Source organism: Syngnathus acus, chromosome 17 (genome assembly GCF_901709675.1).
Source record: "Syngnathus acus chromosome 17, fSynAcu1.2, whole genome shotgun sequence".
Classification (NCBI taxonomy): domain Eukaryota; kingdom Metazoa; phylum Chordata; class Actinopteri; order Syngnathiformes; family Syngnathidae; genus Syngnathus; species Syngnathus acus.
In genome coordinates, this window is record NC_051102.1 from 496,206 (window position 1) to 511,630 (window position 15,425).

General features: G+C 41.0%; 3 protein-coding genes and 1 long non-coding RNA gene across 6 annotated transcripts; 3 read left to right on the forward strand and 1 right to left on the reverse strand.

Annotated features, from left to right (window-relative positions):
* Positions 1-169: 169 nt before the first annotated feature.
* Positions 170-5,671, forward strand: pfn2l (profilin 2 like). Of its 2 annotated transcripts, XM_037275576.1 has the most exons (4): positions 170-505; positions 1,912-2,104; positions 3,100-3,217; positions 3,425-5,671. In XM_037275576.1, exons 1-3 carry the CDS (start codon positions 377-379, stop codon positions 3,195-3,197), a joined length of 420 nt encoding a protein of 139 aa, XP_037131471.1. In that variant the 5' UTR covers positions 170-376; the 3' UTR covers positions 3,198-3,217; positions 3,425-5,671. The 2 variants fall into 2 exon arrangements, with proteins under 2 accessions (XP_037131471.1, XP_037131470.1); XM_037275575.1 differs by lacking the exon at positions 3,100-3,217.
* LOC119136813 lies at positions 3,912-12,692 on the forward strand. 2 transcript variants are annotated; one of them, XM_037275573.1, is made up of 5 exons: positions 3,912-4,041; positions 8,652-8,656; positions 10,002-10,006; positions 10,910-12,163; positions 12,228-12,692. In XM_037275573.1, exons 1-4 carry the CDS (start codon positions 4,019-4,021, stop codon positions 12,137-12,139), a joined length of 1,263 nt encoding a protein of 420 aa, XP_037131468.1. In that variant the 5' UTR covers positions 3,912-4,018; the 3' UTR covers positions 12,140-12,163; positions 12,228-12,692. The 2 variants fall into 2 exon arrangements, with proteins under 2 accessions (XP_037131468.1, XP_037131467.1); XM_037275572.1 differs by having other exon boundaries at positions 10,910-12,692.
* On the forward strand, positions 7,457-8,641 carry LOC119136817. Its single transcript, XR_005100810.1, has 3 exons — positions 7,457-7,776; positions 8,037-8,152; positions 8,222-8,641. It is a non-coding gene; the product is annotated as an uncharacterized LOC119136817 (long non-coding RNA).
* ahsg2 (alpha-2-HS-glycoprotein 2) lies at positions 12,598-15,127 on the reverse strand. Its single transcript, XM_037275574.1, has 7 exons — positions 14,852-15,127; positions 14,288-14,398; positions 14,111-14,192; positions 13,609-13,760; positions 13,425-13,520; positions 13,215-13,286; positions 12,598-13,103 (listed from the first exon to the last, which is right to left on the reverse strand). Exons 1-7 carry the CDS (start codon positions 15,047-15,049, stop codon positions 12,765-12,767), a joined length of 1,050 nt encoding a protein of 349 aa, XP_037131469.1. The 5' UTR covers positions 15,050-15,127; the 3' UTR covers positions 12,598-12,764.
* Positions 15,128-15,425: the final 298 nt, after the last annotated feature.

Below are 15,425 nucleotides of genomic sequence, written 5' to 3' on the forward strand. Positions count from 1 at the left end.
GGCAGAAAACTTCATCATTTGCACAATAGATGAGCAGCGTTTTTGTGCACCCTAAACCAGTATTCTCCCCAGACAGTTGGCTAATTCCCTCTTCCTCATCTTCTTTCCTTCTTTCTTTCTTCCGCCGCCTGCTGCCATCAAAACGCCGGTGGTGGTGGAGGCTCATTGTGCGGAGTGATCTGAAATCCGGACTACACCCAGCCGCAGCCACAGCCGCATTCGCACCCACACTAGAGCCCCGGCTTTCTTTGCCGCCCCAGCGCGTCCGAGTATTGGTGGCTTGTATCCGAGGCTCCCGAATCTCTCTCTTTTCTGCCTTGGTCGCTCTCTCACTCCTCCTTAGCCATTTTGTACCCCTGCTTTGTCTTTCTTGAACATGTCTTGGCAAAACTACGTGGAAAACCTGATGGCCGATGGCAGCTGTCAGGACAGCGCCATTGTTGGCTATTTGGACGCCAAATACGTTTGGGCAGCACATGACGGTGGGACTTTCAACAATATCACGGTAAGAATATGAAATCGAAGCGGAAGGTAGGTGGAAAGTGTTAAGAATCTCAGCGAGTGGCTTGCCAGGCAAAGCACGGGGAGGTCGGAAAAAAATCCGTTATCTATGCAAATGACTAACCAACTAGCGGCTATGGTAAGCTAACGCATCGCTGGCCTTTCCTGGCTAGGGAAACGCCGCAGGATTATTTAGCCGCCTCGTGTACGGCGAGACACATTGGAAACGGGCGTGGACCCCTACACAAAATCTCTCATTCACAGCCAAGGTCCATTTTAGACAACAATAAATAACCTCTTATGGTTTATTTTTGTCAAACTATCAAGGAAATTGGGTTCGGCTTTGAAGTAATAGGAGCATTCTTTGTGTGCCGTGGCAATGATGATTAGCTAACGTTAAGCCGCCGATCTGCCGGTTGGTTACCTGTGGACGCGCACACACACAAAAGCTTATACTGGCAGACTTTTGATCAATCTCATTAAAAAATATATATTTAAGAGTAGCTTTATTGTTATTGTGCCGATGTGGTTATCGGTGGAAAGGAGCGATCCGTCATTTCTAATTGCTTTGATTATGTGGCATCATTGATATTGTAGATAGGTGGCTGGGTCGATACACAGGCCACATTTCACGACTCAATTGTTAGTTACATTTCACGACTCAATTGCTAGTTACATTTCTGAACATGCGTATTTTGCTTACGTTGTGTGCATGTCAAAGCACAGACCAACGTACATATATTTTACAATATGCGGGACATTCGAAAATAACTCTTAACATTCCAGTTTGAAAGTGTTCGGTTTATTCATGACATGTATTTGACATCTTTTTAACATTCCTCAAATTTCCACGTTTTTCATTATCCCACATATTCCACGACATTTTCAAATGAATGTTTGTCTAGGACATGAACTAAAGTATAACATTAACAGCATTCACACATTTTCACCAAAATCCCAGAAAAAGAGAGATCTTTATGAATCAGTTTACTATTTTGTATTTTGTTCATAAATCTGTCCCTTTATATGACATGATACTCATTTAACTTTTTTTTTTCTTTCATTTTGTGTTAACTAATCAGGCTACAGTCAAGTGAGTCATCGATTCTTGTCAACCCTGTGAAGGCTTTATCACCTGGCACCCACATGGGATGTTGACAGTTGCAGTATTAGCCACAATGGAAATAACACCATGCGCAAAGGCATTCATAATCCTTATAAAGTGAAAATGTACCTTTTCAGGGTAACGTCTGTGTCATGCTGAATATTGAAGGCAGATCAGATTTGGATTTCAAATAAATGCATCTGACAATAATAATGGACGGTCCTTCATTGGTGATGTAATGAAGTGTTTGGAATTGCTCTGATGTTATTTATTTTTGTGTTTGTATGATTTTTGTTGTTTTTCAGTCCCAAGAAATTGACGTTCTGGTAGGTAAAGACAGAGAGACCTTCTACACCTGCGGTCTGACTCTGGGCTCAAAAAAGTGTTCGGTGCTCAGAGACAGCCTGCAGGACGAGGGCGACTGGACAATGGACATGAGGACAAAGAGCCAAGGAGGAGAACCCACATACAACATCTCTGTGGGACGAGCCGGACAAGGTAAATCAAGAGTTTTACAGCAGTCTTACTATCAGAAGGTAATATTTGCTCCGTAAGAATTTAATTTGCATTGTGGAGATTTGTGAAACCAGCTCCTGAATTTCACCATTGAAAGGAGTGTAGGTGCTACTTAATGTTTTTTTCAAAATAATTTCAGCTTCCCTCATTAAACCTCATGTAGGTTTTGTCCCAAACATTTCCTCTTTTTGGTCTTTTCCATGTCTGGGGTGTTTCAGCCTTTCCCTCATATCAACTTTCTATGTCCAAATCTTGTGGGGAAAGCCAACACAATCAACACGTTTCCCTTTTCAGCCTTTTTTCTCCCCTTTTCAGTTCTACGATGCTGTATTGAATTTTTTTATTTTTATTTTTTTTTTTATAAAGGAATAAAGTTCCTATTGCCTAAACAGTTTTTTAGTTCTAGTTTTTATGATTCCTCTTTTAGAGGTGGACGCCTTGTTTAAATACCTGGCTCAGTAAGAATAAGCAGCATTAAAGCTTTTGGTTTAAATTAATTCAAACCCCAGCCACATTTTAAGTTGATAGGTCTTTTGCTTGTGAGTGAATGTGTCTGAAAATTAGATAAAGAAAATTGCAAAAGACTCCAGAGATGTGCCATGCATTATTTTTTTGTTTTAACCCCAAATAGTTCCATTTTTGGAGGTTAGGGGCCGGACGAACACAGATAACTGATACTATGAGCCCAAAGCACTTGTGCTTGATACACAAGCGTCTATCTGGTTCCAATTTTAGCCATGCCCACCCCGCGCACACAAACAATCAGGAAGATTAGTACATTTTGTTTACCTAAGAAAACATTCGCTTTGGCAACAATCTCAGTCATGCACTCGCAGTCGAGGTACAGGATACGGCTTGCAAACTTTACTTCAACATATCTTCATGCTTCTCAGGAAAGTACTTAACTTTGGGATGCTTTTCTTGGTTTCTTACCTTTTTCCTTAACCCCACCCCCTTTTCTATCTCTTCTCTTTCAGTTTTGGTTCTTGTAATGGGGAAAGAAGGGGTCCATGGAGGCGGATTGAATAAGAAGGCTTACTCAATGGCAAAATACTTGCGGGATTCGGGCTTTTAATGTTTCCCAGGCTCATTTAGGTAAAAATTTGAGGGACATAAAGAAGAGAAAATAAATATTGCTGTTAAGATTTCACCTGCAAGCTGTCAAATGTCATGGAAACCTTTATAGCATTGAAGAGTGGTAAGATCCTGACATCTGGACCTCCCCCTCAGTCACGTGGGGGCGGGGACAGTTCGGTTTTGTTCATTTTCTCTCTGTTTTTTTTTCCCCCCTATGTGCCCCAGTATTGGTTATAATCATGGGAAAGGAGGCGATCCATGGTGGAAATCTTAACAAGAAAGCACATGAAATGGCGGAATACCTGAGGAAGGCTGGATATTAAGCAACCTCACCATCCATCAACCTTAACAGCTCACTACATACTTCCAGGATTAAAGGGCAATGTTTCTTTCATCCCCTTCTGTTTTATACACAGCCCCATTTTTTTCTCCATCCTAATCATATAAACATTTTTTTGACACGACAGTAATGGCATGGTCACTGAAATTGTTTAAATGTTTATAAACCAAAGGAGTGTACAAAAAAAACAACCACAAAGTGTAATAAAAATGGAATTTGCCTTGTATGATATCTGCTTTGCTAGTAGCTGGTTTAAAAAGAGATAAAGGCATTTCCCCGTTCTATTCATCAGCATGTCTGCATTGTTGCATGCATATTTGCTTTTTTATCGTTCTCTTGGCCCTTCACCTGTCTCCCAGCCAAAACATCTTACCAATAAAAACAGTTTACGCTGACTTAAGCTTGTATCTGTGTATAAATTTGCCACGTGCCCCTGTACCACCCCCTGCCCCCATTTTGTTTTTTGGACCTGCCATCACATGTCCATGTCATGTACCTGGATGTTATCTTGAAAAGATGTGCTCGTTCTTGTTCGAGTGTAGTGTAAGGACAGCGTTGTTGTGATACTTCCAACACATTGTTGTGGAAAGCTGTCTGAGCCTTTATTTCATATCCTTGATTTGATGATTGAGTTTTGAGTTGGTATTCTTGGTATCTAGTGCAAGGTCAATGGACCCGTGGACTCACTCGAGGACAGAGTGCATACGTGTACACGGACTTGAAGATGAATGTCAAGGATATCTTCCTATGTTTTTTTTCTGTCCCCAGTAGTCTTATGTTGACCTACTAGTATATAATTACATCTTACTACTTGTAATCCTTTGCTACAGTAGCAACATTACTAGATCCAAATAGAAGGCATGTGTCACACGCACTTGGAACGTTCTGCATCATACTTGTAGAACCAAAATGCCCACAAGTATTGTCATACTATTCTGGAGAAATGTATTGCAATAGTGGAAAAATCGTTAATAGCAAGTCAGTTGTTATGCAAGTGTGCTGAATTGTCTTACTAGTGATTTACCAGTCAGCCAGTCGACTAGTTAGTGGACGAGTTAATTGACAAGTCAACTAGTTTGATATTCTGTTTTAAGAGGTCCATATACTAGTGAAGTCTTTGCCCAGAGTCGGATGTACTAGTGAAGTCTTTGCCCAGAGTCAGATAAAGCCATTTAAGCATTTTTTTCAACGTTGACATCCAGCCTACGATCACACTCGAGGGCCACAAGCTGTGGAATGAACATTAGTAGGAAGACTCGATGGTTCTACTAGTTGTCTAATAGTGCATTGAATTGTCCTACTAGTGAGGACAACGCATGCTAGTACACGGACCTCAAGTTGGATTTCAAGTATATTGAATAAATGCTCAATCGGCTTTCCTAACATTCTGTCGTCTGTGGTCATTCCACCTCTGCGACAGCTCACATTTATCAATCAGCCCCTGCAATTTGACCAATTGGCTGTTAATTACCACCCCGTTCTCGTCCTCCTTCCCCATTTCTTCCCACCTTGGACCAATCATTGATGTACAAGGATGTCCACCTCCATTCTGATAGATGATTGTTGGCATTACCCGTTGACTGTAATAAATAAAACCTTAGGCGGCTTCGGAAAGTTGTAAAATCGTAACGTCTCCTTTTTTTGTTTTTAAGACTTCGACACTATAAATTTGTCAATACTAATAGACTTTGATGTTGATTTTTTTCGACTAACTTCATTAACTACTGAAACTACATGAATGCATACTGACTGTAAACCAAGGGTGTCAACTTCTGACATTATTTGCATTGTGCTTTAGTCATCCAAGATGTATTCACAAATTGTCATCGTATGGTACTTAGAAGTATTATAGCTAAAAAACAAAATGAATAAAAATAATGCTGTGTACACTAAACTTATTGAAAGTGGTGTTGGTTGGAATAAGAACATTTGTAAGTCGTCTTGTGATAAACTTCCGAGAATTGTGTATTCAGTGCCATAAAAATCAACCTCATGTGTTGCTACTAGTTGGATTTTTACCTGCTGCCCTGGCAAGATATAACTTTTAATGGCACTTTCCGAAGGGACATTTTGGCATCAGTTATCTCCAGACTTTGTGGAATATGTACAGAATTAAACGAGAGAGAGAAAAAGGTCTTTGTGTCTTTCGTGACATTGGCAACTACACATGTTTTTAATTACTTTTTTAATCATTGAGCAACAAATGTAATAATAAACTTGGACCTATTACTGAGTGGACAGGTTAAGCAAACATATATATCAAACATAGTCATACGACTATATTCTTCAACCAATAAAATTTATTTTTTTCTGTATCTTATTGGCAAAATTGGATATCCTCCATATTGCTACCTTATTTTAGTAAATGGTGTGGTTTTACACATGATTAGCAATAAAATTCACAATATTAAAATAATGTTTCAATAAATGAATAAAATGGATCACAAATCAAATTTCAATCACTGGCCCTTGATATAATCGTTTTTCAACTGATGGGAAAACTCGACTATAGCAAAACAATGTGTAAAGATTTGCTTGCATACTAAAAAAATCTCTGAGATTTATTTAGTTTTGTAATGTTATTAGATAAATATATTTGTACCGCAGTAGAATGATGTTCAGTTATGTGTGTGCTGTTTTATTTTTTCATGCCATATAACCCAAATACGCATACTAAATACATGGCCTGCCACCCACTGTGTTTCTAATTTTTTGTCCCTCCTAGTGAACAGGTTTTGCAAGCCTATAGGAAATGTTTTAAGCCACACCCACAATTAACCCATTGATTACACCTGGTGCGGCGTGTCTCTCTGTTTCCTCATTAATCCTACCTGTGCAGCCAACTGTCCCTTCAGTGGTCAGCACAGTAGAACTCAACTTTCTCTGTATGCAGTGCCTTTTTTAGTTCCAATGGCGTGTCGAGAGCCAGGGGGCTCTCTGATTTTGTTGTATGTTGGACTTTTTCTGCTTGCTGCCAGTACATTTTGCCAATGCTCCCAACTTGCAAGGTTGAAGACATCAGTTAAATTCAGACACAAGTCTCCACTGACTCCAAACAAAAATGATGGTTCCTACAGTGGAAGGCTGTTGATCTTTCAGCAAGCTGACCCCCCTAACAAAGCCACAAGTCAGATCATCAATGCTGATTCCGATTACCAAGCGGATATGGGTATGTATTTCCCTGTTTTTACAAAAAATTATTTCACATTGGTTGGGAGCATATGCAGTAATCAGAATGTCATGTTTAAACTAGTGCAGGTGCATAGAATGTTTTTGTCACTGGAAAGTTTGGTTCAAGGTGGAGATAAAATGACACTAAAGCCACCAATTATGGTGAGCCTGACTAGTGGAAGTGACTTTTAAAATGGTGAATTGTATCTTATGTACAATGCTGTATATTTTAAATATTTATTTGCATATGAATTGACAGCCACCCCCCACCCCCACACAAAGGTTGGGATGTTTACAGGCAACCCATTATGGAGGTTGACAGATTTTCAGAAGCAGGCACAGCAGTGACTGATCAGCTCATTAAAATGGATCCAAAGGTGGAATGTACAACAGACTCAATGAAACTTCAAGTCCAAGATATTTCATCCACTCCTGGATCTCTGATTTTGGTGGATAGAGGTATGTTTGTACCTTGGTAATATTTTATCTCAAATGCAAAATTATCCAATTTCTCACTTATTTGCATTCTAAATTACCTGTTAAATTGAAATTGTGTCCCAGGTCATCTGTCTCCGTTGCCTCTCTCCAAGGTCCCACAAAGCTGCGGTTACACCATCAAGTCGACACAAAAAGATATGGTTTTGGTTGCTCCTTATAATGGTTGTTTCGTTGCCCTGGAGGTAAGACAAGTCTGCCAACTTTTGTTGCTTGGTTTGGCAATTTTTATTTGATAAATTTAAGTACGCTAAATGAAATAATTAAAAAAAACTGCAGCATTTATTAAGTTTACAAATAAACAGGTGATAAGGCAGTCTAATCTTGACACTTTTAGATTTCCAATTAATCAAATGATGCCCATGTAAATGGCAGTGTCACCATGGAAATAAATTGTTTTTCTAGGAGGATTCTTATGTGCTACCATTACTTTGGTGGGGGTTACCGGTGACGATGACATGCCCCCTGATGCGACCGTCTTCATCCAGGTCACCAATGGTCACATGTCATACAGAAGGCATGATTGTGAAAACTGAATGGATCATCCCACTCTCTAAAATTCAAATAAATAGTGAGTATTAAGTAACTTAAAATAGCTTCTTCCATTCTGCGAGCTCTTATTGTTCATTTATGCCAGGGGTACTCACATATTTTAGGTCCAGGGGGGTATGTGTATTTAAATTATATGCTGTAAAATATTGAATAATTTTGCAGACCTAAGTTATGGTCCACAGCCCCTTGGGTGACTGGATACTCCAGTTTGAGGACAGAGTACACTAAACTGGAATAAAAATTGACTTTTTTAACTGATTGCATTGTAATTCTCAACAGTGAATGGCAAATGGGAGCTGCTAAATGCCACATTACATAAATGTGGGATCGGCGTAGTGGATAATGCCAAAGGTGTGGTCCTGTCTGTCCACTATGGTGCCTGTGTGGAGAAGAAGGTAAAGAAGTTGTTGTTGCAACTTAAGTTTTGCTTAAAGAATATTAAGGATTGGCACCTTTCATTTCAGAATGGAATGTACTCTGTTGAATTGGCCGGTGAAGGAGCAACCAAGATTTCATGTCCATCAATGGCTCAGAGTCTATCTAAACCAACAAAGTCATTAGAATCCCCAAACATTGGCTTGCATCCCTCACAGCCATTCTATTATCCACTTTCAAGTCACTACAAACCGGTTCCACACAACCCTGGGCCTGTTGGAAATCCAATCCAAATGGGATCCTCTCCTGGTCACGCAGAGCAGCCAGTGAACCATCTCCTTCCTGTACAGCCTGAAAATAAACCAGACAAGCCCAAACTTGCTCCACAGCCTTTCCAACCACCAACACCTGAAACTCCATTTTATCTCTTCCCCTATCCACTTAACCCTACACCTGGCCCTGTCATAGACCCTGTACAAAAGCCCACAGTTGCTCCACATAAAACTGAAGTACCTCCAGGCCATGTGGAGAAGCCACATTATCCCTTCTTACCAAATCTGGAATCTGAAAATAAACCAAGTGAAGGTTCAAAGACTGTTCCTTCTCGTGACTCCCCCAAGCCACAATCACCCGAAGTTCCTTCTGGTCCCTTCAAGAAACCATATTATCCATTCTTGCCAAACCCACTGTTTGAAAACAAACCAATAAAAGATACTAAGGTTGTTCAAGTTTCACAGCAATATCCGGTGCCACCAAGTCAAGGTGCAAAGCCAGCCTCGCCTAAATATCCGTTATACCCGCTACGAAGACCTGATGTCAAGCCTACATCTTCTCCACAGCTTCCACAAGCACACAACCCAGAGGCTCGAACAGTTAGCACTGGTCAACCACTGTATCCAAACCTCTATCCATTTTTTCCTGACCCTGAAAATGAACGATGGCCTCCACAAGAACCTGAGGAACTACCAGGTAAGGTTCCCCAGCCAGTCACCACTTATCCTTCAAACCTCATGCCAGGATCTGGTCTTAAACCAAATGACAAGCCCGTGCCAGCTCCACAACAGCCTGAAGACCCTCCAAAACAAATACAGCAGCAAAAATATCTATTCACCTATCCGCTTTATCCCATGCCAAATCCTAGAAAAACAATTGAAGATTCTAAAATTGCGATCCCTCCAGTTAAAGTGCAGGAGCCAGCCTATCAGTATATCCACCCATACCCATATCCTCTTTCTTCTTTGCCTAATACTAAAGACTCTGTCAAAAAACCTATTCTTGATCCACAAAACCCCAAAGTCCCTTCCAGTCCAGTGCATCACCCACCCAATCCATACCCTTATCTAGTATACCCCATGGGCAGTCCTAAAGAGTCCACCAAAAGGCCAATGCCTAGTCCACAAAAGCCTAAGGTGACTCCAGGTGAGTTAGATAAGCCAATTGATCCATACCTCTATCCCTTTTACCATATGCCCAGTTCTAACAAACCCACCAAAAAGCCAATGCCTAATTCACAAAAGCCTGAGGTGACTCCAGGTCAGGTGGATGAGCCAATTAAGCCATACCCCTATCCACTTTACCCCATGCCCAGTCCTGAAGAAACTACCAAAAGGCCAATGCCTAATCCACAAAAGACTGAGGTCAGTCCAGGTGATGTAGATGAACCAATTGATCCCTATCCACTTTATCCTAAACCCAACCCTGAAGACTCAACCAAAATGCCAATGCCTAATCTGCAAAACCCTAAAGTCATTCCAGGTGTTGTGGAGCAGTCAACTGATCCATACTCCAATCCACTATACTCTATGCCCAGTCCGAAAGAACCCACCAATAAACCAATGCCCAATAGACAAATACCTGGAGTCCCTTCAGGTCACGTGGAACAGCCAATTGATCCATACTCCTATCCACTTAATCCTATGCTCAGTCCTCAAAAACCTACCCAAAAGCCAAAGCCTGAGGGCCCTCCAAATAAAGTGGAGCCTTCAACCAACGCATACCCCTATCCACTTTATCCTCTGCCCAGTCCCCAAGTAGCCGCTAAGAGGCCAATGCTGCAACTATGGCCATTCAAGCCACAAAAATTGCCAATGCCTCCTGGACCAGTGAAGCCGGCAAGCAATCAATACCAGTATAGTTTTTACCCAAAGCCAGGTCCTAAAGAACAAGCCAAAAATCCTATGCCAAATCCATGGCTTATCAAGCCACAACAGCCAGAGGATCCACACGGGCATTTCAAGCCGCCATCTGATCCATACCCACTTCCACTTGATCCAAGGCCTAGTTCCAAAGACTCAGTCAAACACCAAAAGCCATATCCATGGCCATTCAAACCACTAGAGCTTGGAGTCCCCCAAGGACAATTGCAGTTATCTGCTCCAACTGTATTTCCACTTTACCCTAGTCCCAGTTCCAAAGAACCAGCCAAAAAAACAATGCTGCGTCCATGGCTATGGAAGCCACAAGAGTCTGAGGCTCCACTGGGCCCTGTGAAGCAGCCATTCAACCACTTCTGGCATGGAAACAAACTATCTGTCAAGCCTACCAAGGCCCCCCAACCACCTGAATTTCCTCAAAGTCTAGTCCAGCAGCCATACAATACCTACCGGGTTTACCCTATGCCTGTCCCAGAATTGCCCAAAAAGCCAATACCTTTCCCACAGCTGACAGACTCAAAACAGCCAGAAATCTCTGTTCATGTGCAACCACCATCTAACCCAGTCTATCCATTTAATAATGGCGCAGTTATCAAGAACCCACCTGCTCCACCGAAACCTGAGGTACCTGGCAATGTTTATTGGCCTCTAGAATCTCAAACACCCATAAAATCAGTCGGTGCAATACATAAAAAAAGTCCCAATCAAAAGCCTAAAGTAGAAAAACCTGAACCCATCCAACCTCCAGAGGATAAGATGCCTTATCCACAATGGCTGCACTCTGTAACATTACCCTCAGCCAAGGAACCACAGTCCACTAATAGTGCTGCAGTCCCCCATGGTTCAACAAATGATTGCATCAAATTATGCACTGTTGGTTTTTCGAATTGTTGCCCACAAATTACTTTCCATCAGCATCTCTATCTCTCGTCTCCTGAACAATATGGCAAAGTGGCACGTGTAGTCTCTCAAGAATTTCCATTTGTCGCTTCCATGGCCAATTATAGACCTGGAAGTCACACAAGTCATACGTTGCCTGCTCAAAAACTAGATGAAGAAAAATATAAGAAAAACCCCACAGATTCTATTCCAAATAATCAACCTAATCACCCCCAACAAGGTGGCCATTCTGCTTCATTATCAGAAAGTATCGCAGACAGGGTAGGAACTCCTAAAAGACAAATCTATCCTTATTTGGCTCCGAAACATAATTCACAGTATACCAAGCTGCCATTTGAGAATAGTCCAAAGTTACCAAGCCAGTTTTCCCCTCAAGTTATGCCCTTCAGGATTCACAATCCATTGTATACCCCTCTAAGTCAAGAGGCACAAAATAAGCACCCCAAAAAGCCCAATGGCCAATTTGCGGTCTTCAATTATCAGCCTGGTCAGAATGCAAAGTCTTCTGTCTCTCATTATCTTCAGCAGCAGAACCCAAATCCTATGCGAGCACCTGGGACATTCTCCCTTGGATCTCATAGGCTTTCCCATCTTGGGGTACAGGAGGAGCTCAGACCTTTTTTCCAGTACTCCATGCTTAATGATGCTGAAGCAACAACTCAGAACTTGCAGCATTCATCACATTGGAATAAGCTCAAACTATCCTCAAAACGTGATCAGACTGGGTATTCTTCTAAACCAAGAGGATATATACTTCTACAGCGTGGTCCACCGAGTAAAGAACCCAAAGGTTCTATGGAGTCAACAAATTTCAGGGTTCTTGACCGAAATATCCCAGTTAGTCGTGTGAGCCCTCTGCATCTTCAACATGTTAACACCTGGGATTCAAAACCTCAGCTTGATGTACTAATCGGGTACAAGAATGAAGCAAATCCACCACGCATTCCTGAATAAAAAGAATGAAGTTCAACAGAGATGGTAAATTATTTTAAATGTAATTTCCTCTCCTGATCTTCATACTGATCCATCTTCTTTCTTTCAGGATTGGACTGTCGTAGTAAAAGAGGGTCACAAGCTAAGATGACATGCCTTAATTGCAAATAAACTTTCGACTTTACCTTTACGTCTTTTGTCATCAATAAAAGTTGAAAAAGGTACCAAGCCTGCCTATCTTGGAGTAGCTAGAACAGGTCGGTTATCAAATGCGCATGGCAAAAGTGTCAAATTAGAATTTCAAGGTAAATACAGATCAATGTGACTTGCTTCCTCTGGGCAATTGGTTTTATATTGACTGTTAATTTTGAACTTGTCACATCTCCAAATGTTTTAAACTACTGGTAGTTTAGTATAGGTGTGCATGCAACTTGAATACAAGTGAAAACATTTTGAGATGAGTCTCAAACACTACAAGATTTCATAAAACGTTTTATTACAATAAAATGACAAGGTGTCATTTTCAGTTTGACACTTCAAGCCAAGGAGTAGCGGGTGTTAAATGCCATGTAAACAAAAAACATGGAAACATAGCCGTTACTTATAGTTGGACCTTTTAGAGGTAATACGGCTTATTCTCATATGCTCAAAAGAATCTGACTTTCCCAGGGCACCGTTGCATCAGGGGAACTGGGTCTGTAACTGTGGCAGATGCATTTCTCTTAACCACTGCGAGGGGAACCTCAGCACTGACTGAAGCAGATGATGTGTCAGCAGTTGGAACAGTTGCAGGGGTGGCTACCGACACCACTTCAGCAGATTCTGATGCCGACTCGGAAGATAGAAGCCCGGTAACATGCGGGTCGTGGAGAGATGTCAGCTTGTGGTGTCTCAGACCATGCTTTCTGGTCATGTTTTGTGTGTGCACGTGGACCGTTGGCAATGTGCGAGAAACCCCAGTGCTGTTGGCATCTTGAGGAGGCACCTGAAGAACATGCACCAGCAGCATTTCAGGGTCATCCAAAAGCCCAGCATTCCTAACTATTTGAGTAGTGTTGCTGTCAACTTGGTTTAGACAAACTACTGTATAACTCACCATAATGGCAAACATCTTGCAGTCAACTGTGTGGCCAGCTCCCAGGTCATTGGCAGTGCAAATACCGTGACTCTGAGAGAATCAGGTGGAAAAATTGTGCACATTTAGTGGCTTAGTGGGGTATTTTTTTTTTAGCTATCTTATATCCGCTTTCCCCAACTATTGGGTGGCCCGCAAATAAGACTGGCGATTAACTGATAAAGTACTTACAGCCATAACATCATTCAGCGGCACGCAGACGTCGTTAGTGCAGTTAGCCTCAGCGATCACATACTCTGCCAGATAGCGTGGTCCACCAGAGAGAATCTAAAACAATGATTTAAATGCTTTAAGTCCCAACAGGTTGTCCTACAAAGTCAAACCTCCAGATGTAAAACTAATTGTGGGAACCCACCTGTGTCGACAGCCTTCCGACCTCAAGCAGAGAAAATGTTTTGACTGTGTTGTTGTTGAAGGTTGCCAGAGAAGTGCGCACAAAGTTGAGTGCTCCGGTGTCGTTCAGTGGAAGGAGAGTAGGACAGCCCAAACAGAGGTCCTCTGTTGATTCTAAACACCGTAAATGAAAAAAATAGTGAACTGAATGTTATAGACCAACCCTAAAGGTGATGATACTGACAAGATATCAGCTGTTACTTAGCCTTTTTATTTTTTTTAGTTTGGCAGATTGTGAACAATTCCTCAAAAATTAGGCTTGCAGCTGTTGCATTGTTACCTTTGCTTAATGCCAAGACAAGATGGCAAGATGGACATCAAATAAATAAACAAATAAAGCTAGCTCGCTTTAATTGTACTTGTTTTTTTCTTAGTACATTGTGAGTACTTTTGCCACCTCTCAATTTTCAGATTTCTGTTGTATTTTCCAATTTTAATGAGACACACACAGTTTCATATTTTACCTTCCGTCTTACACTTGAAGGCTGTGACGGTCAGCACTCCTCCAACCCTTTTCAGAACCACATCACAGTCACCTTCTACCGCCTGATTTGAGACATATTTTAAACAAGTACAAAACCTTGATAGTATTGCAGAATAATTGTTACTATTGCTCAAGAAAACATTTGGTTTTTACTTACAGTGAGTCTTTTGGGTCGGACTGTACAGTTAGCAACAGGAGTGGGGTCCAACACGTGACAGTACGTCTCCAGAAGGTCCACTTCAACAACATAGATGTCATCTTTATCGACCTATCACATAGAAAACATTCTATTTTTATTATTTAAAAACACAAAATACATAAAAATTATAATTCTGGCAACACCAGGGGTTTGCAAACACTGATTTTATTTTGTGTTAAATAAGTGTAAATTAGTCAGATTTAAAATTTTGACTACATTTAATTGTTATAAGATATGACATTTATTTTAGATATACAATCCAAATGATTATGCAATTTCTTTAATTACTTTAAAAAAATCACAGGGATACTTAAAATAAATTGGTTTTTATTTGTTTTGTCAGTGGAAACTTCGATATTGACGGTGTTTTAATTTATTTTATTATATTTTATTTTATTTAATCTTGTGTGACCCTACCTTACCTGGTCTGCACCATCATTATTTTCAATCACTTATCCTCAGTATTGAAAAAAATATTTTGCCTACATATCAATTGTGGTTTAATACGTGTCCCCAACTCACCTCAGTGAGGATCTTGATATCTTCAATCCTGTTAAGTGCATATTTGTAGCCATGAGTGTGCTGGCCATTGAGGTATTCCTGAGCCGCAAGTGCGGCTTCTTCCGCCTCAGGAGAGTCACACTCGGGCTGGCGTATACTGAGCTGAGCGCACCCAAGCGCCAGTAGTCCCAGGACCACTGTGATACTAAGTCGATTCATTTCTTTGCAGGAAGAGATAGAAAATCAGAAAGGATGAGGAGGAAAAGAGAGAGACCACATGCAGGCTTTGGTGTATATATATAGTACTTTAAATGGGAAAACAGCCAAGTTAAACAAGTACCGTCCTTGCTATCATGTCACGTGTGGGTGGGTGGAACTGCATGCTGAATGGTAAGATCAATAGTACAAAAAAAAAGCCAGGGACTTTGCTACAAGTTTTCATTCATTTATTTATGTTCAGTGCCAATTTTGTAGAACAGGGCTCAAGATAGTAAGTATATTTGTGGTAACTTTCAGCTTGCCCTAACTGTCAACCATGCAAGCAAAATGACTTAAATGAAGAGTACACATGTTTTGATGAGTTAATTTTTCAGTC